The 27,214-nt window shown below is 39.6% G+C and overlaps 1 protein-coding gene across 1 annotated transcript in view; it reads left to right on the forward strand.

Moving 5' to 3' along the window:
* NRXN3 (neurexin 3) overlaps nucleotides 1-27,214 on the forward strand; it is a 1,723,724-nt gene that overhangs the window by 1,645,956 nt on the left and 50,554 nt on the right. The window contains exon 25 of the mRNA XM_023726412.1: nucleotides 23,762-23,840. Within this exon, the coding sequence (XP_023582180.1) occupies nucleotides 23,762-23,840 (79 nt within the window). The remainder of the gene's footprint in view (nucleotides 1-23,761; nucleotides 23,841-27,214) is intronic.

The following is a 27,214-nucleotide window of genomic DNA, read 5'->3' on the forward strand; positions in this document are numbered from 1 at the left end:
TATGTTGCAGTTCTGCTCTGTCCTATAGGGTCGCTGTGAGTCAGAATTGACCCGATGGCAATGGGTTTGTTTTTCTTTGGCTATGCTGAAGTGCAATCCATACTGAAGGCTGTAGTCTTTGATTTTCATCAGTAAGTGCTTCTAGTCCTCTTCACTTTCAGCAAGCAAGGTTGTGTCATCTGCCTATTGCAGCTTGTTAATGAGTCTTCTACCAATCCTGATACCGTATTCATTTTCATATTGTCCAGATTCTCAAATTATTGGCTCAGCATGCAGAATGAGTAAGTATGGTGAAAGAATACAACCTTGATGCACACCTTTCCTAATTTTAAACCTTGCAGTGTCTCCTTCTTCTGTTCAAACGACTACCTCTTGGTCTATATACAGGTTCCACATAAGCACAATTAAATGTGCTGGAATTCCCATTCCTCGCAATATTATCCATAATTTGTTATGATCCACACAGTTGAATGCCTTTGCATAGTCAATAAAACACAGGTAAACATCCTTCTGGTATTCTGTGCTTCAGCTAAGATCCATCTGACATCAGCGTGATATCCTTCATTCCATGTTCCCTTCTGAATCCAGCTTGAACTTCTGGCAGTTCCCTGTAGATGTACTACTGCAACCATTTTTTAATGAGCTTCTGAAAAATTTTACTTGTGAGTCATATTAATGATATCATTTGATAATTTCCACATTTCGTTGGATCCCCTTTCTTTGGAATGGGCAAAAATATGGATCTCTTCCAATCGGTTGGCTAGGAAACTGTCTTCCAAATTTCCTGATGTAGACAAGTGAGTACCTCCAGCCCTGCATCCATTTGTTGAAACATTTCAGTTGGTATTCTGTCAATACCTGGAGCCTTGATTTTCACCATTCCCTTCAGTGCAGCATAGACTACTTCTTTCAGTACCACTGGTTCTTGATCATATGCTACCTCCTGAAATGGTTGAATGTTGACCAATTCTTTTTGGTATAGTGACTCTGTGTAGTCCTTCCATCTTCTTTTGATGCTTCCTGCATCATTCAGTATTTTCCCTATAGACTCCTTCAATATTGTAACTTGAGAATTGAACTTTTTATTCAGTTCTTTCAGCTTGAGCAAAGCCAAGTGTGTTCTTCCCGTTTGATTTCTAACTCCAGGTCTTTGCATATTTCATTATAATACTTTACTTTTCCTTCTTGAGCCACCCTTTGAAATCTTTGTTCAGCTATTTAATTCATCATTTCTTCCATTCTCTTTAGTTGCTCTATGTTCACATCAAGTTTCAGAGTAATTTCTGACATCTATTTTGGTGTTTTCTTTCTTTCTTATCTTTTTAATGACCCTTTGCTTTCTTCATGTATGTTGTCCTAGATGTCATTCCATAACTCATCTGGTCTTAGGTCACTAGTGTTCAATGCGTCAAATCTATTCTTGAGACGGTCTCTAAATTCAGGTGGATATACTTAAGGTTGTATTTTGGCTCTCATGGACTTGCACTAATTTTCTTCAGCTTCTACTTGAACTTGCGTATTGATGGTCTGTTGTACAGTCCGTCCCTGACCTGGTTCTCACTGATGATACGGAGCTTCCTCATTGTCTCTTTCCACAGATGTAGTCGATTTGATTTCTGTGTTTTCCATCTCACGAGGTCCACGTGTATACTTGCTATTTACGTTGTTGAAAAAAGGTATTTGCAATAAAGAAGTCACTGGTCTTGCAAAATTCTATCATGCAATCTCCGGTATCATTTCTATCACCAAGGCCTCATTTTCCAACCACCAATCCATCTTCTTTGTTTCCAACTTTAGCACTCCAATCACCAGTAATTATCTATGCATCTTGATTGCATATTTGAACAATTTTAGACTGCAGAAGTTGGTAAAAAGCTTGAATTTACTCATCTTTGATATTAGTGGTTGGAGCAGAAATTTGAATAATAGTCATATTAACTGGTCTTCCTTGTAGGCATATGAATATTATCCTATCACTGGCAGCCTTGTACCTCAGGATAGATCTTGAAATGTTCTTTTCAATGATGAACATGATGCCGTTCCTCTTTAATTTGTCATTCCTGGAATAGACCATATGATTGCCTGATTTTAAATGGCCAATACAGTCCACTTTAGCTCACTAATACCTAGGATATCAATCTTTATGCTTTCCATTTCCTTTTGATGATTTTCATTTTTCTAAATTCATACTTCGTACATTCTGCATTCTAATTATTAGTAGATGTTTGCAGCTGTTTCTTCTCATTTTGAGTCATGCCGCATCAGCAAATGAAGGTCCTGAAAGCTTGACTCCATCCACATCATTACGATAGACTCTACTTTAAGTGGACAGCTCTTCTCCCGTCATTTTTAAGTGCCTTCCAACCTGAGAGGCTCATCTTCCAGCACTATACCAGACAATGTTCTGCTGCTATTCATAAGATTTTCACTGGCCAATTTTTTCTGAAGTAGACTGCCAAGTCATTCTTCCTCGCCTGTCTTTGTCTGGAAGCTCCACTGAAACCTGTCCACCATGGGTGTCCCTGCTAGTATTTGAAATACGAGTGGCATAGTTTCCAGTATCACAGCGACATGCAAGCCACCACAGCACAACAAATTGACAGACGCATGGGGTTCAGTTCTACACATTCAGTTTGACATTACTCCCTCCTTTCTTTCTTTGGTTGAGTGAAGCTTCAGGGTTTGTAAATGCCATTGTTTTGCCCATGAGACTTGGGATCACAGGCTTACCTTTTATGTCTGAAGACTAGATAAAGCAATTTATGTGTTTGGAACTCTCTTTAGAAGATACTGGGTTTATTTTTGTTTGTTTGTTTTTTGTTTTTTGCAAAGATTAAGACTTTAGAAGGTTGTTTTGGCTACTTTAAAAAGGAAATGTATCTCTGTATCAAATAGTACTGAAGGAGGTGTGCTGCACCTGTTTGAAGACAAGTGCATCTGATCTCCAAAGACTCAGAAAATCTCTTCCCTAGTTGTATTTGTGCATCCTTATTGTTGTCTTGCTTTGTTTAAAAAACAGGTGAAGCTCAAACGAGCACAGCGTGGTCCAGATGGTGTTTAAAGCTGCTCAAGTTTCTTTTATGTAACTTTCCTTTCGTAAAGTGGGTTCCAGCTGGGAATCTACTGGGCCGTTTAAACTAACTTTACCTCTTTAATGTTTTTGTTATTCTCATTCTCTCTCCCTCTCTTTCTCATTTCTCACCGCTTTCTCTTACACACACACACAAAGGCATGAACATAGCCATTCCAAATGTATAACATTTAATCACATCCAACAGGGCTGAAAGTAACTCTGCAGGGCTTTATTAACTGTCTCTCAGGCAAAACATTTTATTTAGTTGGAAGAAAGAAAAACTCTGCAGGATGAATTTTCAAACAGAGAGTAGAATTCTTATCCAGAGATAGGAATTATTTGCAAGGCTTCCACTTTCCCCATAGAGGGCTTACTTAAGAAAAGGTGAAAACAGGCATCCCGTTCATGTTAGGAGCATACATGGCAATGTCCCCATTCAGTCAGGTGTCCCCAGCAGTGAACATTTGCTTGGCAGAACAGTTTCTTTAAATACCCGGAACAAGCATTCCTTCTGAGATTAAACAAATAGCATGTGCTGGCATTTGTAGAAAAAGATCACTTTCCTGGTGTACCAGTAATATACACTGATTTGATTTGTTTGTCAAGTAGCAGAGAAGGGTTTCCCTGGAGCCATCAATGTTTCGTCTCTCTCTCTCTATATGTGTGTGTATATATGCTCTTCATTCCACGATCTTCCTCCTCTATACTTATCCAGTGCTTTAGCCCATCCAAATTAGTCTCTTATTCCCATTCCCTCCTTTATACTTTACTGCTTCTATGCATTAGTTTGTGATATGCACCTGAACTATCTGCTCCCACCTCTGTCTATTAATATCATATTATTCTGTCAAAGCCAAAGACCATCATCTCCATGAATTCCTCTATGACCCTCCCGGTCAGAAGTTATCACACTTTCCTTAGAACCCCTCTTTTATTTTTCTTTCTACTATTTGGCTATTACTTAATGACCTTCATCCCAGACACTTATCTATTGCATTATAAGCTTCTTGAGGATTGGGGCCACTTCATATTTCTTCCCCTCCCCCGTGTCAGATCATTAACTCAGGAAAGAATTGTTGAATGAATGGGTGGTAAGACAGCAGCTTTGGCACGGTTGAGTATACCCTTTGAGGCCACTGAACAGAATTCTCTCAGTGCAAAGGTATTTGTTCCTGGACAAATTGAGTGTAACACCTTGGTCTCCTTAAAATCATCTGCTAAGCAATCTGTTTACATCTGTTAAAATTATTGAAACATTTCAGTGCTAGTTGGAAAATAGCCTCTGCCTCAAGACCCCAGTGGCCTCTACTTTCAGACCACCTGAGTCTCTCTTGGCAGGACTTCCCTCTGTCCCCACTGTAAGGTGGATTGAGGCCTGGTACAGCAGAAGCTTCCAGGACTCAGTGCCAGCGTTATAGCTGCTATCCGTTATAATTAACCAGTGCTCCTACTGCACTGATTGTTAAATACTGACTGCTAAACTTTGTATTACTCCTACCAATATCATTGTAATAGCCAGTGTGACACTCACAGAAGACAGTTAAACCCATAGATTGTTTATGGAATATGTCTGCCCTTCACTTCAGTGGGGAAGGAACTAGTGATCTAAATAAATACTTTGAGTTCCTTAAGCCTTTTCCCAATTTGGCTGCAAAAGTTAATGAAATTGGAGCTCAAGCTTAAAATAAAGATATAGCTATAGACATATCCTATGATATAGTTATATATACAGAGATATTGTTTCATACAGGGGTAAATGGGAAATTAGATTCCATTTGGACCCATGCATACCAAGCAATTGGAAGCATATGAAAAATATTTTAAATGCAAGAATTACCTTCCAGAAGAAGATATCACTTATATGGGAAATTAAGGGTCCAGTCCAATGTGTTCCTAGGTATACAACCTATAAAGGTATTAAAAACTAAAGTATATTTATCCTGCCTTTAACGGTGTTTAGAGACTGCCTTGTGTGTTCATGCATGCTCTGCAACTAACACTGTTTAAATGCTATTTCCCTGCATGCATTAATGTGTGCATTGAAGGGGAGAAGAGCAAGGGATGATAAACTGTGTTAACTGCACAATGTTCAGCTAAGATTTATCTAAGAAAGAACAGTCTAGTGCATTAATGTGAATATTCAAAGATAGATGTTTATCTTAATGGACTCAGAGGTACTTACAAACAGCGTAACTGCTGAAGTCATTTTACAGGGCATTTATTCAGAGCAATTGCACTTACTATTACTTTTCTTTACATAAAGAATTCCATTTAAGGGTTTAAGTGAGGCAGGATTAGTGTGGCCAAAGAACCAGAGGTTCCTGCTGGGCTCTGCTCAGCTGAGGCTGTTTGGAATAATAAGAAACAAAACCCCAAATCTCTTTTTTGGCACTTTTTGGACTTCTTCTAAAAGACTGGCCTATTAAAATGTTAAATTATCCCCAATTACCAGATTACTCCATCAAACTTGACTTTCTTGAAGCCTGTTGTCCTTGTCAGGTGCCATCAAGTCAGTTTCCACCCACAACGACCCTGTGTGACAGAGTAGAACTGCACGTAGAGTTTTCTAGGCTGTAATCTTTACGGAGGGAGCACCATTGGTGGAATGGTTACGATCTCTGCTGCTAACCGAAAGAAAGGTTGGCAATTTGAACCTACCTGCCACTCGGCAGAAGAAAAGATGTGGCAGTCTGCTTCCATAAAGATTATAGCCTTAGAAACCCCATGGAGCAGTTCTACTCTGTCCTATGTAGTCGCTGTGAGTCGGATTCCAGTTGATAGCAATGGACCTGCTTGGGTTTGGAATCTTTATGGAAGCAGATCACCAAGTCTTTCTCCCATGGAGTCACTGGGTGGGTAACCCTGCAAATAAGGAATTCACTCCCTCATACATTTTTGTACTTGATTTGAATTGCAAGATCAGTTGCTCGCTAGGGGCCTGTCTGAACTAATGAGACATTTTGTATCTTGAAAGCAAATGTGCTTTTCTAGAGAACCCCCCATTTTTGACAAACAGTTTGTAAAGGTATTGCTGCCCCTGCCACCCCATTGGTTGAAATTAATAATAATCTGAAAAGAGGGAAGTGCCTTCCCTCCTCCATCCCTATCATTTCCATCCTTCAAACACAGCTCCTGGCTTGCCCAATTCTATTTGTATTAATAGAAATTTCCTGAGTTCCTACTATCCATTTTAATATTTATTTTGCATCTCTATTTTCATCAAGCACTGTATTAGTCTTGGGGATGATTTCAAAACAATAATAAAAAATGTGGTAATATAACCAACACATTACAAGTAGTGACATCTGAGTCATCAGTACCCATTGCAATCCACTTTATAATAGCACGAGATAGATATCATTGTCTCAGATTTACAGAAGAGAAAATGGGGGTGCAAAGGGCTTATGATTGCTCTGGGCTCCCACCATTATTAGTAAGGGCAGAGCTCATATTTTCTGACCCCAAACACAATACTTTGCCCTTGATATTATAGTAGCCTCTGGACAAGGTCCCTTCCCTCCCTCGAGTAGCTTGCAATAGAGTAAAAGGGAAAATAATTACATTATGAGTCCGAATATAATAAATGCTTTAAGAGAGAGTCCATGAAAATACTGTTTTGGCATGGTAAAGAGAGTATTTTATTGTTCATCCCCGAGATCAGGAAATAAGCTGCATGAGAAAGCATTTGGGTTGGACTCCAAAGAACAATGTACGAGATTTCAACAGGTATAAATGGGATGATGGGCAAACAGAACTGTGTGAGGAATGGAAGAAGCAAAAATGTAAAGTCAGGAACTTGTCAGGCATGTTGAGGGAATGGCTAACATGTCATGGTCAGAATGTGGAGCCCCTTGCAGGGGGAAATGGTGACTGGAAGACAGGGCTTCAGAGTTACATAGTAGCCCTGAGTTGGAGGATCTTGAATTAAAAAAAAAAAAAAAATTTAAGTCTGGATTTTATTTAATAAGCAATGGGATAAATTTGGATTGGGAGAATGGCACATTGAAAGCTGTATTTTTATCCCAGCAATACTTTCTAGGGTTTGTTGAAGACAGGGAGATAAGTGGAGGCAGGGAGACTGGTAAGGAAATTTCTGGATTAATCTAGGCAAGCAACCTGGGCAGTAGAGATTTAAAAAAAAAAAAAAAAAATAGAGCAACATTTTAGAGAAGCACTTTGCAGGATTCGGTGCCTGTAGGTGTGATGGTGACCAGGAGAGGATCCAGATGGCGGGGTGGGGGGGGCTTGTTCCTGGAAAATAATGACGCCAGAGACAAGGGGAAGAAAGACAAGTCATAGAAATAGCTTGGTTTGTGGGGGAAAATGATCAATTCAATCTGGCATGTGTTGATTGCAGATACTTACAATATATTCAACTGAAAGTATTTTTCCTTTCTAAGGTGAAAATATTTCTCCCTGCTTTTTCAACTCCAAGATGATCTCTCCCCTTTTCGAACTCTTTTTGGACTGCTCATCAGAATTGACATTTAAGGGAGCATTGTAATCACTGTGGAGCTTTCCTTAACATGCAGGTATCCAGGCCCCACCCCTGAATATGATTGACAAGTCACCAAAGGCAGAGACCACGGACGCTGTGCTTTGCATCTTCTCTGGTTGCTCTCTTGGTATTGTTCTTTCGGTTATGATTATGTTCAGCTTCTAGTAACAGAAACTTGACCTAGAGTGACTGAAGAGGAGATCCTTTTCCTCATTTATTAAAAACTCTGGAGTGTGGAAGATACAAAACTGCTTGTTTCGGTTTAGCAGTTGATAGTGTCAGACAACTTCTCAGTTCTTTCTTTGCCTTTCCCTCATGCTTGCCACCTCATGATCACAAGATGGCTGCTGCAGCTCCAAATATACCATCAAAACCCAAGGAAGAAGGAAAAGAACCTGTACCAGCCAAGTCTTTCCCCTTTTATGAGGAGTAGAACAAGCATTTCCAGAGCTTCTGGTAGATTTTCTTATTTATCTGTTTGACCATATCTATGGCACATGGCCACCAGTAGTGGCAAAGGAGAGTTGGCTAGCCTGGTCACAGCCCAAGCAAGGAGGAAGACGGAGAATGAGTATTGACGATGTCTGCAACAGTTACTTTCCCTGGTACACTGTAAGCACTTTGAAGGCAGATACCATGTTCCATTAGGCCCTACATGCATGTTATGCCACACCCTCTGCCTTAGCTGGCACTTTGCTGGACATAAAGAGATCTGGGACCAGAAGGAGTAGATGCACCACTGCTATTCCTGTGCTCTAAACACCTTCTTTTGTCTTTTGGTCCCTCTGGCTATATATCAGACAGGTACTTCGTCAGCACCATGCAAAGTGAAAGAAAAGGAAAAAAAAAAAAAAAGACTTCATGCTGGGAGGGAATCTACACTGCTGTAAAAATAGAATAAAATTCTTCAGTAACAAATGCATGAATAGAAGCTTCTTAAATTATGAATGTGGCTTCTCTTGTCTATTGCCCAGTAATCCTCTTTTATTGATTTCCGTTTATTTCCAATCACCAAGAATGAGAGGCTGTGTTGCTTAGAAATCTTGATTCCTAAAAGATCATCATTAAAGCTACTCTGCTGTATTTAGTTGTTTATTTTTTGCTCAAAGTGATTGAATCAATAAAAAATACAAACAAAACACTTTTTTCTTTGCTCCGTAGAAGATGGGGGTAGTGGGGGAAACACAGGGAGTCTAAATAAAGATGCTTTGATTAAAAAAAAAAGTTCCAGCAAATGACATACTGATTCCTTTCAAAGAGGCAAAGTGTAAATTAAAAATATTTTTCTGACACAGTTTTTAAAGATGCCATAGACACAGCAGAGGAGAGGCTCATTGAGTTTCATTTCTTGAGAGCCAGTTTGGAAGGGCAGGCCAGTTTTCCCAAGATTACTGGTTCTCAAAGTTCTCAGAGGGAATTTTGCCTTACAGCCAATGTTAGCAAAGGCTCCTGGATCTATCAGAGCAGGTCTCAACTCTGGTTTTGCCATCTATCATTCTACCTCTGTGTACACAGAACAGCATTGCAAATTTTTCAGAATATTGTCCAATCGTAATTCTTTTCTTTCTTTCTTTCTTTCTTTTTATTTATTTGTTTTTTTTTGGGGGGGGAGTCCCTAGGTAGTACAAATGGTTAATGTGCTCAGCTGCTAACCAAAAGATTGGAGGCTTGGATCTATCCAGAAAAGCTTCGGAAGGAAGTCCTGGCAATCTACTTCCGAATGGTCATAGCCATTGAAAACCCTATGCGTTTTGAAAACCCACGGCTTTCAATGCATTCTGCTTTGAAATACATGGAGTCGCCATAAGTCGGAACTGCCTTGATGACAACTGTTATATTATTACAATTCTTTTTAAAAGTGGTTGCATTGAAACCCTTCTTAGAATTGGAAAGAAGTGAGGAGAATCAAGGGATATTATCTGGTGTGTTATTAAACTGTGGTCTGAGCAGTGTGGAGGGGAATAGAGGTGTCATGGGCACTATTATAGAAAATGATGGTGCTGTTGCCCGTTAAATATCCCTGAGGGACTAAGGTTGGCCAGGACCCACAATCACTCATGGGACTAGGAGTGAAGCCCAAGGGTCCCAATTTCAGAAATGTAACTATTTGTCATAATTTGAGTTTCTGAATACTATCCCAGACTCCTACGGCCTGTTCAAAAGCATTTTGCAGAACTGTCCTCAAGGGAACCAGCACAAAATAAAACTAAGGGATTCCTTATTCAAAAAGTAAGAAAAAATGTCATTAAAGGTACTAAAACAAAGCTTTTCCTTTCTTCCACAGCTATCTCTTAACGTGTCATGGTGTTTTTTATTTGCTCTTTAATGCTATGCTAAGTAAGGGAAAGAAAAACAATTTGAAATTACTAGCATGAATGTTACCATTCATCTTTAAGTTGTGCAATGCCAGTTTTAAATGCAAATATAAGCGCATTTAAGTCAAATGCAGAATCGCTGAAACAACCCAATTTGTAGTTCGTAGCTCATGTATGCACACGTGTTTTGTTCTTCCCAGAACAGTGGAAACACTGCACAAAACTAACTCAACTGGTTTTGTTTCATTTCTTGATACATTCTACCAACACTCTCTAACTTCAGCTCACTGAGATTATAATAAGGTAGGGCTGAAAGGAAAAGGATCTCTGGATTGCTCTATCTTTCCCTGTATCTCTGTCATTAAATATAGTAGGCTAAAATTTTTAAATAAAGAAGGATGTGATCAGGTTCCTTGGTTGTTGGGTTTCTTAGAACATCATTGTCTTTTCTCTGCAATGAAAGCAAGTCCTGCTTCAAATAGTAAGTGTGGCCTATTGGGGCTGTCACTGCTCTCATATCCTCAGCTGCAGGTGTAACACACTTACCTGTTACATGGAGGACATAATATAGAACCCCAAAAGAGAAAAATGCAAAGGAGAACAGTTTTAGACTGAGAATTTATCCCTAGCTACTAATGTCTAGAAGATAATATTAACTTCAGGGAGAATGATGGGGAGATGAATGCAAGTAAAGCTATTTGATTCATATTACTCCTACACATACTGGATCCACAGAATTCTGTGCTCTTGGGGAATTGAGGACACTACGTGTGGATGAGGTGGCAAGGAATGGTGCTGGACACATACGTTACACATGTCTCCTCTGCTCACTCACATGCTCCATTGACCCATTGGACTTCACTTAAAAAACACAACTTCAGTGACAAAATGATTAACAATTTCAAGATGGTGGCAGCAGAGCATTAAACCAAGCATAGGGTCCTTCTCAGAACAGGGCCCTGTGTGACTGAGCGGGTCTCACACCAGTGATTTCACCTACTATATTCCCAACACCCATTTTGACAGTAAATGAATGTTATGAACTAGAGCAGGTAAAAATTAACTTCACTGCTTAGTTTTCTAGTGCTGCTATAACAGAAATACTACAAGTGGATAGCTTTAACAAACAGAAATGTATTCTCTCCTAGTCTAGGAGGTTAAAAGACTGAATTCAGGGCACCAGCTCCCTGGGAATGCTTTCTCTCTCTCTGTCGGTTCTGGGGGAAGGTCCTTGTCATCTTCCCCTGGTCTAGGAACTTCTCAGTGCAGGGACCCTGGGTCCAAAGGACATGCTCCGCTCCCGGCACTTCTTTCTTGGTGGTGATGAAGTCCCTCTCCTCTCTGCTCAAGTTATATGTCTCAAAAGAGACTGACTCAAGATACAACCTAATCCTGTAGATTGCATCCTGCCGCATTAATATAACTGCCTCTAATCCTGCGTCATCATCATAGAGGTTAGGATTTACAACACATAGGGTAAATACATCAGATCACAAAATGGAGGACAACCACACAATACTGGGAATCATGGTCTAGCCAAATTGACACACATTTTTGGGGGACACAATTTAATCCATAACACTGTCATTCATCAAAGACGAGAAATGAATAGTCTTGTCCCTTTCCACGTAGAAGTTATGTTTTATTTGCTTCTTAAATTGTTTTGAAGCATTATCTGTGGTGGGGTTATCCAACTGAGACTAGTTTCAGCCTGGGAATAAGGGTGTGAACTCCAGAGGGAAAGTGAGTCTATCTGGGTTCCTGGATTTCTCATTCAACAACCTGAAGACTTTCCGTAACTTGGGATTTTATAATATGAATCAAATAGCTTTAATTGAATCCATTCCCCAATCTTCCTCCCTGGAAGGTTGGTATGCATCTTAGTTTCCTTAGACTGCCACAACAAAATACCACAAAGTGAGTGGCTTTAAAGGACAGAAATTCCTTTTCTCACAGTGTTAGAGGCTACGATTTTTCAGTGCATTGGCAGGACCATACTCTCTCTCTCTCTCTGTGTATCAGCTCTAGGAAAAGATCCTTCCTTGTCTCTTCTAGCTCCTAGTAGTCCTGGGCATTTCTTGATGTTCCTTGCCTAGCTTTCAACTGTGACTGTCACATGGCCATTCTTCCTCTTGTGTGACTCTATGTCTATTCTCCCCTTTTATAAGGCATAACATAGAAGGGAGTAGAACTAGGATCCACTGTACTCTGGTGTGACTTAACTGATAATATCTTCAAATAAAAACCCTATTTCCTCAAACAAGGTCACAATCACAAGTATGGGAGTTACAACATAAACATATCTGTATGGGGGACACAATTCAATCCATAACAGTGTATCTTCTAGACATGAGTGACTAGGGCTGTATTCTAAATCCCAAACCTAACTCCTTTGTATTTTCTTCTCTTGAGGTCCTGTATTATGTTCTTTTCTTAACCTTCATTTTCCCCTGGCAGTCCTGACTCAAACTTGCTGACAGCCTCAGTATTTTATTAATCCAGTGTCAAGAGCACAAACCTTCTCCTTTAACTGCTGCTATTGCTCAGGCATCTATTTCTGGCTTTTCTAACATTACATTGCATGGCTGAGTGGGAAATACTCTTTTCAGTGTAGTCAGGAAAAGCTGATCTTGTCTTTCAATCAATTATATTTTACATTCAATTTGTTACATTTCATTGTTCTGGGTAAGTTTTCTGTGCCACATAGTTCTGGGCTGTACTAATGTGCTCTTCTTTCTTGTGTTCACTCTGCGTCTTCTGGAGCCCACATTTCTTTGTTAGTTTCTTATTTACTAGTCATGAATCTCAGTATGCCTAGTTCTTCAAGGTTGCTGTATGCAACTCTTTTCTAAACTGACAAACCTAAAAGACAGTCACACACATTGCACACTCCTTTCAGTAAAAGTAATCCACCATGGATAAAATACACATTAGGTTATTTTAAATTCCCAATAAGCTAACTGTTTCTCCACCCCTTTCCCTCCTGCTCATCTAGAATACCTCCGTGTGTCGTGATATACTAAAGATTGAGAACCACTGCTGCTTGCTCTGGACTAAATAGCTACCGTGCATCTTTTTTCTAGAGTTACTGCCCAGTATCCTCACCGTCCTCCCAGCCAGGACCGGCTTTTTCTGCCCGTCACAGTTCACTGATCTCCTCAGATGTTTAGGTCTCATTAAGCCTTCTAAGCGGCCCTCTCAACCTGCCAAGCAGGGCTTTTTCTCCTGTGTTGGGTGGTGAGGTTAGGCAACTAGATAGAGTACAAAGAGAAAGACCATGTCTCAAGGAAGTATGATTACATTTTCCCTATTTTATTTTCAAAAACCCATTCTTTCTTCCGCAACTGTAAGAGCAAGACACAACATGGAGTAATGCAAATTCAGTGGTAAAATTCTCACCTTCCATGTGGAAGACCTGGGTTCGATTCCCAGCCAATGCACCTTAAGCACAGCCACCACCTGTCTGTCAAGTATACTTGCATTTTGCTATGATGCTGAACAGGTTTCAATGGAGCTTCCAGACTAAGATGGACTAGGAAGAAAGACCTGGTGATCTACTTTCAAAAATCAGCTAATGAAAACCCTATGGATCACAACAGTCCAATCCTCAACCCATCATAGGGATTTCTCAGGACTGAGGCAACATTTTGTTCCACTATGCATGGAGTCGCCATGAGTCAGGGGCTGACTCGACAGTAGCTAACAACGACAACAACAACAACATCACTCAACAACACAACAGTGAGCTGCATGATGAAGGTTCTTGTTCAGGATTTTAAAATCCTTTAACTGGTATCTACATCGTGACTTGTGGTTCACATTAATATTTGGACTTGGTCACTAACCTTTTAAAAACTGAGGCTTGATTTTAGTAAGCACATTAGGAAAGGAAAAAGAAAGCTCACTTATAAGGGAAATCCCAATTCAAGGAAGAAAAGAAGAAAAGAGAGAGAGAAAGAGAAAAGGAGAAAGACTGAGATTAGGGCTTTGGAGTTTCAGCTAAATCTTTAGCATTCCCTTGTAATGGTTAGACCCTAAGTTCTTAAAACAAGTTTGTGGTAGAAACCAAAAACGTTGAAACACAGCCAAGCCTTTCTGATGAGCAATCCTAGAGACAAATGTGCTAATAAGAAAAGCAGCCGTCAAAGCCAGATTTTTTGTGTATATAATCAAAAGGCACCCGCTCTAGATTCCTAGAGATGGTGTGTGGTTGGGTGGGTGGTTTTTCTTTCATTTTTTTTTTTTTTTCTCCTGTTCCTAAATAATATGTAATTTCTCCAGGCCAAGAAATAAATTGAAAGGATTTAGAGGGATTTGCTTATCAGTGGAACACCACGTAGCATTACATTCCTCCTGCTTTTGGGAAGGTACATTGAAGTTTGCTTAATCTTCCCTGGTTCAATACTCCTCTTCCCTCTGTCAGGCTGCCTTGAACAACAGATAGATTAATCCCCCTTCCACCCACTCTCCTTTCCCTCCTCCCTCCCCTCTTTCTTGATCCATCCTACCCTTACTGAGCAGATGGAAGAAAAATCCTAAAACTGGAAAGAAAAAAAGATGCTGCAACCCATTTATTTATATAATCCCAGAGGAACTTAGGGATAGAAATAAGGGACCCCAATCCTTGGCACAAAATTTGGCTAAGTTTAGCTTGGTTTTTCTACTGTTAATGAAATCTTGAGTCTGCAGGAGGATTTCCCTCAACGTTAATTAATTAGCAAAAGTTACTATAATTCATGTTGTTCTTTATCCTGCTCCAGTGTTTGGGGTAGGCAAAAAGAGAGGAATTTGGAGGCTATTACAGGCGGGCAAAGTTTGAAGGGAGGTGGGTAGTATTATTTTCTTGGATTCCTGTTTAATCTGCTGTCTTTAGTGATAATGGATCCTCATTTTTTGTTACAGTGGATGCCTCTTATGAACCCTGTATTAATTTTTGTGATGTTGTAGCTAATGGTTTAACGGCAAATTAATGTTTTCTGGTTTGGCCTGGTGGAAATCCCAGTAATTTATAAACTCCATGAGGACAGGGGTTATGTCTATCCAGCCCCCCAGCCCAACAATTGGCACTTTATAGGCAGTTGATAAATATTTTGTTGAAGGAATGAATGATTGAATGAGTAAATGCATACATGAATAAGATCATATATCCAGAGCAACATATATATATATATATTTACTTATTTAGATTTCTTAGAACACTCTCTATTCCAATTAACTAATTTTGGTCATTCTGAATGCAATGTCTTTAGCCCAGGGTAACTCTCCTTAAAAGCTTTCTAATTCCATGGAAATAGGAGCCAAGTAAGATATGTATGTGGTCATATCTTACCTGGAAAGTGGTCATCTCCAGAACTGCGAAGAGAGAAGAAAGGAAAGTGATACCTTGAAAAGCCCCAATGACATGAACCCTTGTTCATGTAATTGATTCAATGGTTCTTACCTTGTTCTAAGGTTGTTTCTTTTTTGGACTTGAGTTGGGTGAAGGGATAGGGAGGAGGGAGGTTGGGAGAGTTAATGGCTTCTATCAAGCTTCCCCAAGCCCCAGGAGTTTCTATCTTTGGTTTAGTCTGAAAATCATCTAGTTGTGTGTGTGTATGTGTGTGTGCGTGTGTGTGCATATGTGTGTTTGTGGTCTACTAGCACTGATTAAAGATAGGACTATACCCAGGCAACAAGTCTGTAAAGAAAATTTTAATAGGTAAATTTAAAATGAGGTGGTCAAACTTTTCAAATCCCGTTAGGGGTTGTAGGTTTACCTGGAGTCAGTAAGTTCTTATTTTATTGAAAATATTTCAGATATTCTTTATTTAAATGGAGAATAAGTTTTTATAATGAAACTTGTGGGGGCCCTTCCTCCAATGAGATATTTAAAGCTCTAACTCAATTTTAGAATGGAAGTATAGAGCGGAAGGGCTGAAACACCAAGCATTTGAAGAAATTTAATTCTTTTTAGCATGAAGCAGCTGTAGAGATGTATGGCTGTTTTCTGTAGGACTTCAGAATATTTATGGGCCTTTCTCTTTTCCTTTTTCACCGGAAGAAAGGAGATCATCATTCTTGAGTGTGTTATTTATAATTTCATAAAGCTGTTCAGTGGCAGGACTTATTTTATCTCGTGCTTAATCTCAGTCAAATAACCGTGCTTCCAAGGAGCTGGGTGGAAAAAAATGATTATCCCAAAAATGATTAGCCTATTCTCAGCATAAGACAAAGGGCTAAAGGTTGGAATTTGAAGGCATAAACAGGCATTGGGAACAGTAAGGAGGGGCGAGGGGGAAACAGTCTTGAGCAGTTCTGATCATGACAGCAAGCTCCTCTCTCAATGCCAAGTACTGGATAGGAATGAACAACGATGGGGAGCCTTCACTGTGCTGAGACGGGAAAGTGCCCTTCAGAGTAAATAATTAGAGGCAGGTGATTATAGAAACAATTACTCATCATCATAAAACGAGAAGCCAGATTTGCGAGACTGAGGGAGTTGGAAGGTAAATATACAGGCAGTCGCAGGTTACCAACGTCCGACTTAAGGACAACTTGTACTTGCCCTTTGATGTTATGTAAATTTGTTCTCACTTTGAAACCATTGAATCAGTCCCTACTAGCAACAAATTCTTCATCTCAATCACCTTCACTTGCTGCACATGCAGCATTTACATCATTGACAAGGCTTCGAGCCCTTTCTTGCACTAAAGTCAGGTTAAATGAGAACTATATACCCCTGTTCCGACTTACCTACAATTTCAACTTAAAGACATAGGAATAGATCTCATTTGTAACCTGGGGACTTCCTGTACCTATAAATCCACTCGAGTGGACAGAGTTTTGAGCTTTCCTTTGTCCCACTTTTATTCTGAGGTAATTTCAATAAAATATTGCTTGGGGGGAAAAAAAAGAATATAAATGCAATAAAAAATCTTCCAGGAGAGGAATAAAGAGGGTTCCTGCCAGAGAGATATTTTACTGAAAGTCATTATAATACCTATCTTTAGTTTTATGAGTCCTAAACAGAACCAAGTAATTTCAACATGTGAATTAAAAAGATGAAATACTATTTTAAAATCGAGTAGTATGAATTATTATTTTTAATATAAGGCTTAGCTAACATATAGGGGCAGAAGAATATTTTCCTTCTCTTGAGAAAGCACGGTGAGGTGTTTAATCTGTACTGTGGAGAAATGGCAAGGTCACATCCATGCCGTGTGTATTAGCTTCTGATGGAATGTGACCAATGACACTGGTGATATGTGGGGAGGGGAAGAGGGAGAGAAGTCTGATAGGGCAGGAGATTGAATTCATACTCATTACCCACGTTTTCAAGAACAACACAATAAAAGAAGCAGCTGTCATACTGTCTGTCATTCTAGCACATCTCTTGACTGCAGTCATCCTGTACTGATTGTAGGTATACAGATAAACTGCTTTTTCATACCACTGAGGCTTTGCCAATACTGTTTATTTCCCCTGGAACACCCCTTTCTTTCTGCCACCCAATGCCCTTGCTTCACTGCTATCTGTCTCTCAGGTCTCATTTTCCCCTTCTCCTTTGCCTGGAAGCATGCTCTGCTTCCCTGCTATTTGCTCTTTTAGCACCTTATGCTTACTCTTGTATAGCATTCCATTTGCTGTGTCAAGTTTGCCTGTTTACTTGACTGTCTCATCAGAGACTGGGAGTTCCCAGAGCAGAGGAACTGTGTCTTACTACCCCTGTATCCCTAGTAACTGGTATATGCTTGACACATAAGTGTTTAATGAATATGTATTGAGGTATTGAATGAAGGAAGGCAGCAATGAATGAATAAACAAAGCACCTCAATGACATAATTATATACTGCTGATGGTGGATCTAGCAGCCCAGCTCCTCAGTGCTGCTATAATGGAAATACCACAAATGGGTGGCTTTAACAAACAGTTATTTATTTTCTTACAGTTTTGGAGGCTGAAGTCTGAATTCAGGGCACCTGCTCTAGGGGAAAGTTTTCTCTCTGTCTTGGCTCTGGGGCAAGGTCTTTGTCTGTTTTCTGCTTCTGTGCCTCGGTTCCTTGGCTATCTTCATGTGGCGTGGCGTCTGTCTTCCCTCATCTGTGCTTGCTTGTTTCTGTGCCTAATCTGCTCCTTTCATATCTCAAAAGTGATTGGCTTAAAATGCATCCTGCTCTGATAATGACCTCATTAACATAACAAAGAAAACCCAATTCCAAATGCGATTATATCTACAAGTATAGAGATTAAGATTTATAACATATATAGGGGGAGACATTTTAATCCATAATAAATAACTTGTGGATAATGTTAAGTGTTTGACATATGGGAACCATAATATATAAACACTATAGTTCTAGCCATTAGGAGTTATGAGAACTTCAGATAATCACTGTGAGAAAAAAAAAATAATGTGTAGGAGATGACATGGAAGGTGCCTTGATTAAAATCCCCAACAGACCCCTATAAATAGAAGAGTTTTCTAAAGCAATATTGTTATCTGAACGAGCATGGATAGTGAGCAGGTAAAAATAGCAGATGCCATTATAAATGTTTATACTCTTGGTTATTGTATTAAAAGAGTTAATATATGTTAACTACTTAGCACAAAATTTAAAATAAGAATTCAATAAATGGTAAGTGTTATTAGTAAGCATGATTCCAGATAGTTCAGATATTCATTACTTCACAAGAGTACTAAAAGTTCTTTCTAAGATATTATAATTATGAACAGTGGCTGTGATTGTGGTAAAACACACACACAGCAGCTTAAGCCTATTGCAATTCATTTGAAGATAGAAGCCCAGGGTCCCCTTCTACTCAACAGTTCTATCCCCAGTCTGTGTATATCTGCAATAGTGAAACAGTCCACCAGCCCTGAAAACTAGACAGTCAAAGAGATGTGCCTTTTCTACTGAGGCTTAATGTCTGATCCTGAGTTTGCTTATAAAGGGGGAAGGACACAGACAGAAAGAAAACAAATAAAGCTGCTAAAAGAAGGCCGTCGGTTGTCTGACAATAACTTCGAATTAAATCGCCATTATTTTAGGATATGATTCTAAGCTCATGTCATCACAAGTCTTGGTTTGGAATTTTTCATTTATCTACATGGCAGGGATAGAAGCAAGGAAAAAAAAAAGTCCTGACTGTAGCCTTCTTAATCCTGTGTCATTTTGGTAAATCAAGGCATGATGCTCCTGGCAGAGCAAGCCCTTCTGAAACTACACAGTGTTCGTCTGTGGCAGGAGTGGCCAGTGTCCGTGCCAGGTCCTCTAGGACACTGGTTACCATGCTGAGCAATGAGGGGATTGAGAGAGTAGTAATTGCTTTGGAATTTCCATTGGCCTGTATCTCTAAATGGTGATAATGAGGTATAGGACACAGAAGAGGAGAAGCTAAGGTTTCTTCGAAAACAGAACACTTCCCAGTGATTTTTAAACCTCTCTTGGCATCTCCATGAGTATATTGTTCTTTTATTACTTTTCATGGCAATTGCATCCGGAAATGGTGTTTGTACCAAAAAAATGGAGGTAATGAGCAACGAAGAGCAGTTCTAATGGGGGATCTATCATTAAAGATAGAGTGCACGGACAGCTAACAAACTTATCTAAATTTAGAGTGACTATCAGCCTTAAAGTGGCTGCGTTTATTTCCTTACATAATTAAGCTAATATTTATTAAGCAGCTACCATGTGGCAGGAACAAAGCTTCACTTTCAACATCACATTTAAACCACATAACCAGCCAATGATAGAGGTATTTTGTTTATCCCAATTTAGGGCTGAAAATACTGAGGCTTACAAAGGCTGAGTAACTCTCCCTCCAGGCCACTGACTATATAAGAAAGAGCTGGGATTTACATCTACACTCTAGAGTCAGGCCCACTCTTACCACACTATGCTAGACCGCCTTCCATCTAACCTCCTTTGAGTCTAAACCGAAAAACCAAACTTGTTGCCATCCAGTAGATTCTGACTCATAGCGACTCTGTAGGACAGAGTAGAAGTGCCTCATAGGGTTTCCAAGGAGTGGTTGGTGAATTCAAACTGCTGATGTTTTGGTTAGCAGCCACAGCTGTTAACCACTGAGCCACCAGGGTTCCCCTTTGAGTCTAAAAACCAAAAAACCAAACCCATTGCCGTCGAGTTGATTCCAGCTCATAGCGACTCTATAGGACAGAGTAGAAGTGTCCCCATAGGGTCTAGACACGATTTATAGGAGTCACTGGTAAAATGTGCTTCTGTTGCCCAGGAGGAACTTTCATATAGAAGACCAGCAGAAACCAAGTTTCTGGGAAGTGGAGCACAGAGAGAGTTAAATGGGGAGAAGGGGAGTCAGAACATGGGAGAGCAGCGAGGTAGGGGCCCACTCTTGAGATGGAAGTAGAGGTGGGGATGAGGAAAGAGGATTGGGGTAGGATGGTGTCATCTAAACCGTAGGACAGAGAAACTTGTGATATTAGGGGAGGCAGAAGGAGGCTGAAAGGAAAACAGTAAATATCCTTTAAATCTCAAAGCTACTAGTACTTTCCCTGAAAAACAAAAAAGCAAAACAAACAAAAAAAACCTGTGATTTCTTCTGGACAATAAGAATTAAGATGTCTGCTTCGGAACCAAGATACAGATTCCACTAATAATTACATTAATGAATTTTCTGGTGTCTATTGGAGTGATAGGAGCCCTGGTGGTGTGGTGGTTAAGAGCGATGGCTACTAACCAAAAGGCTGGCAGTTTGAATCCACCAGCTGCTCCTTGGAAACCCTATGAGGAAATTCTACTCTGTCCTATAGGGTCACTATGAGTCAGAATCAACTCCACGGCAATGGATTTGGTTTTCTGGTTTTTATTGGATTATACACTATTTTCATACATTGCCCAATGGCATTTTTAAACTTTATTGTCTGGCCTTCAGTTCATGAGACGAACTCATGAGCCTTTCGTTAGCTTACCAGGTTTCACTCAATACTAGGGGCCAAAGCTAGTTAATCCCTACATGGATCATTCTGCAAGGTCCTAATAGTCAAATCTCCAGCAATTCATTCCCAACTGAGTGCCATTTAGAGCAGTATTTCTTAACCTCTTTTTCATTACTGCTTCCCTAAGGAGTGTTTGGAGTCCCCGGGTGGTGCAAATGGTTAATGTGCTCAGCTGCAAACCAAAATGTTGGTAGTTCGAGTCCACTCGGAGGCACCTCAGGAGGAAGGCCTGGTGATCTGCTTCTGAAAAATCATCCATCGAAGGCCCTACGGAGCATAGTTCTACTCCGACACACAGGGGTCACATAAGTCAGGGTTGATTCAAGGACAGCTGATAAAAAATAGTTTTTTGGACATTTTTCCCCCATGAAATTTTAAGACCACAGATATACTATGTATCTGTTTGGACAACAACCGTTGTAATATCTAAGATTCCCCCACCATCAACAAGAACCAAATTTGCTACCTATGGGGTGATATCGCCCATGTTCAGAATGCATGCGTTACAACTATCAAACAATGAGGGTGAGCCTTCCAAAATGGTGTTTTCCTCTTATGATTGCCTTCCTCATGTGCACAGTTAACATTTATTCCCTTGTCTGTGGTTGTCAGCCCCTTTACTGCCTCCCTTCCCTAAGTAGCTGGAATTGAACCTGTATCAGACTCCAGCACAGCAGGAAAATACTAAGAAAGCATGCTCACTATTCCTCAAACAAAACAGTGCCCCAGGATGCAACTGCCGGCTTCAGTTTCTGGAAACGAAATATACATACCAGTAGTGTCTAATTGAAAAAAAAAAAAAAGCATATTTGAAACTTCTTTTTTCTACTAACCTTAAGGAGGAGCAGGTGATGAAGTGTCTCCCTGCCAGATGTAAAGATCAATAACGTGGTTTAAGGCACATCTCTGACAGTGTCAATTAAGTGAAATCAATTACCTGTTGTGGTTTTACTACTGTTCTTTGCTGTGTGCAGTAATTGTATACCTAACATGTCTATTTAAAAAGGCTGTTTTCTGGAAATACTAAGCATATGATTATTACGGAAAAGTAGATATAAAGAAGTTGATTGTGGGGCCACAAATATAGGCTTTGGCTAAGATCTTCACTATGTTTCTTACTAGCTATGTGTCCTTTAGCAAGTCACTTAAATTCTTTAAACTTCAGTTCTCATTAAAATTAACAATAATCCATACTCAAAGGATTGTTATGAGAATGAGTTTAATAAATTAATAATTATAACTAAGTATATATACATATCTAGCACAGATCTGGAGCCCTGGTGGCAAAATGGTTGAGAGTTCAGGCTGCTAACCAAAAGGCCAGCTGTTCGAATCCACCAGCCACTCCTTGGAAACCCTATGGGGCAGTTCTGCTCTGTCCTACAGGGTCGCTAGGAGTTGGAACCGACTCGACGGCAAAGAATAGCACAGATCTTGGCTTGTAGTAATTGATCCATAGGCAGGGAGGTAGTTTTTTTTATTGCCCCTTCCTTTTGGATATGGATTCAAACTTCAGTGCATTGAGAATAATAAAACCAGTAATCAGTTAATATTATTAACATCAAAAAAAGAAAGAAAGACACTATCATTTATTGGGAGTCCTGGTGGCGCAGTGGTTAAGAGCTACAGCTGCTAACCAAAACGTCGGCAGTTCAAATTCACCAGCCACTCCTTGGAAACCCTATGGGGCAATTCTACTCTGTCCTATAGGGTCACTATGAGTCAGAATTGGCTCGACAGCCAGGGGTTTTGGTTTTATCATTTACTGAACAGCTACTGTATTGAGTACTCTTATGTGCATGTTGTTGCTGAGTTGATTTGGACTCATAGCAACTCCATGTGATAGAGTAGAATTACCCCATAGGGTTCCTGAGGCTGTAATCTTTATTGGAGCAGATAGCCAGGTGTTTTCTCCCATGAAGTTGCTGGGTGGGTTCGAACTGCCAACCTTTTTGTTAGTAGTTGAGAACTTAACCATTGCACCACCAGGGCGCCCAGTAGACCAAAAATTGAGGTTTTGCATGCAATCTGTATATTCACTAATTTATTCATTGCACTGTATTTATTGTGCATGCAGGGGGTGCGAGGTACGAAAACAGTCTTCTCATCAACTGTGTAGTAAGGGCCCTTCTCACAGCCAATACCCAGTTCATATATTCCTTGCAGCAGATTGCCTGGCATTGGGGAATTTCTGCAGGAGTCATTAGGATCAAAGCATTGTCTCAAGTTGAACCTTTATTGATGCAGTCAAAAACCTCTGCTCACTTCAGGAACAGCCTTAACCTGCGTCCAGAGTCTGTCGCGGTATCTCTCTGCTGGTCCACATTACTAATTCAGCTAACTGCAGCAATTACATGAAGGAACTGCTGCTAGCGAGAGAAGCCATTATGCTGTTCCTGAACAGACTGCATTCCGTAGCGTTCCTTAATTAACCAGCCTATAGACTCGCAAACACCAAATCAGACGCTTGAGACCACACACCATATGCATCGAAATGCTCTCAAACCTGCAGTGCCTTTCTGCACTGGTTTTCACTCTTGTCCTGCCCATCATTTGCAACAGCCCTACTCCTGCCCTTCTGGTTCTAAAAATTGAAATCAAAGCCAGGATAGAATCATGCTGCTCATTGTGATTTATAGGGATGTGATAGGCTTGAGCCACCTGAACCCATTTTGGGCCACTCAGCTTCGTATAGACACACACAGATTATCTGGACCCAGAGCCTTTCACAGCTACACAGGAGTTAAAAATGCTCTATCCTACAGCATGCCCTCTTTAGAAAAGAATATCAGTAATAACCATGGGAGACGGGACACAGTGATAAGTCTTTGATGCCTTTGTTCAATGGTTTCCTTATCTTTCTCTCCCCTTCTCTTTTCTCTCTCTCCTCCCATCCCAATATTTTTCTTTGACATGCACAGCCAACATCAGATGACCTTGTTTCATCTGCTGAATGTTCTAGTGATGATGAAGACTTCGTAGAATGTGAGCCAAGTACAGGTAGGTCAGGTCAGTCTTGTTTTGCTTGCTTTCTTTTTTCATTTGCAAAAAAAAATACATACAATAATGTGAATATATACGTGTTTTATATATATTATAGTGTGTTAATGTGTGTGTATCTCCTATATCTATATATGTACAGGAATACATATATAAATATTAATAGTCAAATGAAAGCATCAAGTCCCATGGAATGAGCAGTAATATCCCAGGGAAATTTACAGTCAGTCCTTGACAACTAAAGAAAAATCTATGGTGAAAGACCTAATTTTGGGCAACTGGAAGTCCAAATTAACCACTAAAAATACAAATTCATAGCAGCCAGGGGCAGCTATGAAATTGACAGCAGATGGGGGCATGAAGAGGTTGATATTGGAATGACATCAAAAAAGTATGAAGCCAAAATGGAGCTTATGGTAAATAACATTTAAACCTCATGAATTGTTCTGAATCCAAGCGACAAACAAAACAAAATGAAACAAATCAAAGCAAAAACACATTTTTCCATGGGATTTTGACAGCAGTTAACATGGTATATTTATACTAGTTTTGTTCATTGTGTGTCTAGAGAACTTATGAAGCAATATAGTTTAGGAAACCAAAATCAGTACTGAACCATGCCATGTCAACGGCTGTGATGTTTCAAAATGTATCTACTGTGCTGAAGTTGAGAGGACTTTGGCAATTAGAAGCTTCAATGTGCTCCCTTTTTGAACCCAGATACATTTTGATGTTTTCTGGTCTTTCTTTATAGTAAGCTATATATGATATAATGTCCAGCAGGCATCTGCAGTCCCTTATTATTTCCTATCAACTTTCCCAAGTCATCTGTTTTGAGACTTGCTATAAGTTAACCATTTATATATATATATGTAATAGAGAACAGATATCATCGAATTTCTGTGTATGTTTAATGAAATCAAAAGCTTGAGTTGCATTAGGATCTTATTTTAGCAAAGGTTAAAAGAAATAAGTAGAATTTTCTAGTTGATTCTTTTCATTGTTTTATTTTTCTTCTTTTTTAAAAAAAAAAGAGAAGCCATTAAATATTTTCTTTTGCTAATTCCAGAGAAATTTGAGCTTCGTGGAAAAAAAAAAGTAACAGAAGTAAAAAACCCTCCATTTCTTACCCCAAAATGATTGACAAGTGTTGAAGCCTGTCTCCTTAGTGACTTGCAAGTGGCTTTGGATCCAGGAAGTTCTATGAGTTCTCATCCTTAGCATTATAGCGACATATCAATAATATGTAGGGCTTTTCCATTCTGGAGTGTGATGTGTTCCTTTGGGAGCTCAGTTGTATGGAAGGAAAGTAAATTTGACCTGGTTAGTCACATTTTTTCAGGTTATTGGGTAATTAAATTGAGGTTTTAACTCTAAAGGGCAGATAAATCCAATCTATACCAGAACTTGGACACCAAGTTCTTATTCATTAATTAATTCACCCATCCATTCATTCATTCAGTAAATATTTCTTGAGCACTCAGGCAGGATGCAATGTATTCCTGGTTTTGAGCCCTTCCTATTTTAATAATTTTCATAAACGAGCTGTCAGAAAATAGAATAAAGAGATTTACTATCTAAATTACCTCTCCAACATAATTTAGTTCAACAGATATTTTTTGAGGGCCAACTATTTATGTTCGACACTGTGCTAGATATTAAGAATTCAGATATGAATATGGCATGATCCCAAAGACATGATGTTAAATTAACTGATTGTATGGCTAATAGTTTAAGATACCTAGGTTTTAATTTGGAGTATCTATTTTCATGCTTTCTCAGCAGTGGTACTTGTATATGCAAGATTTATCAAGTCCTTGTATTTTAAGCATCCTTATAAAAGGTGAAGCTTGAACCTTCAGAAATATTACTACCACTCTCCTCCACTGCCAACATCCCTTCTCCTTGCACACACTGTCATCTCCAGAGATACCTCCACAGTAAGGCAAAACGTTTTTTTCTAGATTTAAGATCCACAAGATCTACCTCTCCCCAGGTAGTGGGTATATATTTGCCATTTGATATTAAACTTGAATAGCTCCAAACTAAGTCCATTTGCTTTTTAGTGGCTGCAAAGATATTTCATCTGATTCAAAAGCAGGGGATACAAATTCAATGCCAGCATTTCTGAAATAATATAATTACATCTAGTGGGTGGGGGATAAAAGCAATTTTTAAAACAATGTGTTGCTTGTGCAGGGGACTTCAGGGGTGCCCAAGTAGGGAATATACAAATAAAGTAGGTCACAGAGTCCCCACCCTGAGGGAATTGATCTCCTCTGCCTAGAATTATTCAACTCATCACATTTGCAGAATAAGCATTTCCTCTTTCTAAATTTATCTGCTTCATAAAGTATTCCTGGTAAGTGATATGGATAAACAGGGAATTATGTCAGAGGCATATTTAATACAGGAAGGAGGTAGATATTTCTGTTGATGCCTAGAGAGAAGAGATTTTTGCCCTGGGGTTCTGATTAGTTCTGATGAGGGTTACATGCATACAGCTCTCAAGTCCTCTTTTCCATTACACAGGAAATACTTCCCCAGCCTTTAAGTTTCCCCAAAACAGTAAGGATTAAGCATCAGAAGCATTTAAGCCAGTAGTTTCTGGGGCCAGGTCTTGCACTGCCGATAGGGAAGGCACCCATTGCCCATGCAGCAGTAGAAAATGGTGATGTTTACATAACTTTGACGTAAATTATTCATCCTGAGATGTTATGTGAATATTGAGATTAAAATTCTGCTTTTGACATCCTAATTCGCTGCCTTAGTTTCCAAAATTCTGCTTTTTCCCAGAACTAAGGCTTGTTGGGGTCACACTAAACTTGACTCATCACCCAGGCCTTGTTCTATTGTATTTAACAATTACTTTGTCTTCTCTCACTTTGGCAGCGAGTTTATTATTTTCTATCTGTCTCAGTTACCAGGCATTTAATTTCTACAGGTTATTTCTTGGATAGTTTAGATACATTTGAGCCCTCACTTTTCATAAATTAGGGCAGTTTAGTATATGCTGTGATTCAACCACTTTTGTTTTCATGTGGGCCCGTAAACCCATTGCCGTCAAGTCAGTTCGGACTCATAGCGACCCTATGGGACAGAACAGAACTGCCCCATAGGGTTTCCAAGGAGCACCTGGTGGATTTGAATGCTGACCTTTCGGTTAGCAGCCATAGCTCTTAACCACTGTACACCAGGGTTTCCTTCATGTGGGCATCAAAGTTTAAATGAAATCAGTTTCCTAATTTAATGTTCTTTGAATCAAAATGGATTTCAAAGCCGCTGGTTTTGAGTCAGATGTAAGCAATTGCCTTTTCACACCCAGAACCCACTTTGGCATTTACAGGCCTCTGTGTGAGGAGCCGTGGTGGTGC

This window comes from Trichechus manatus, unplaced genomic scaffold, assembly GCF_000243295.1.
Source record: "Trichechus manatus latirostris isolate Lorelei unplaced genomic scaffold, TriManLat1.0 scaffold00010, whole genome shotgun sequence".
In the NCBI taxonomy this organism is placed as follows: Eukaryota; Metazoa; Chordata; class Mammalia; order Sirenia; family Trichechidae; genus Trichechus; species Trichechus manatus.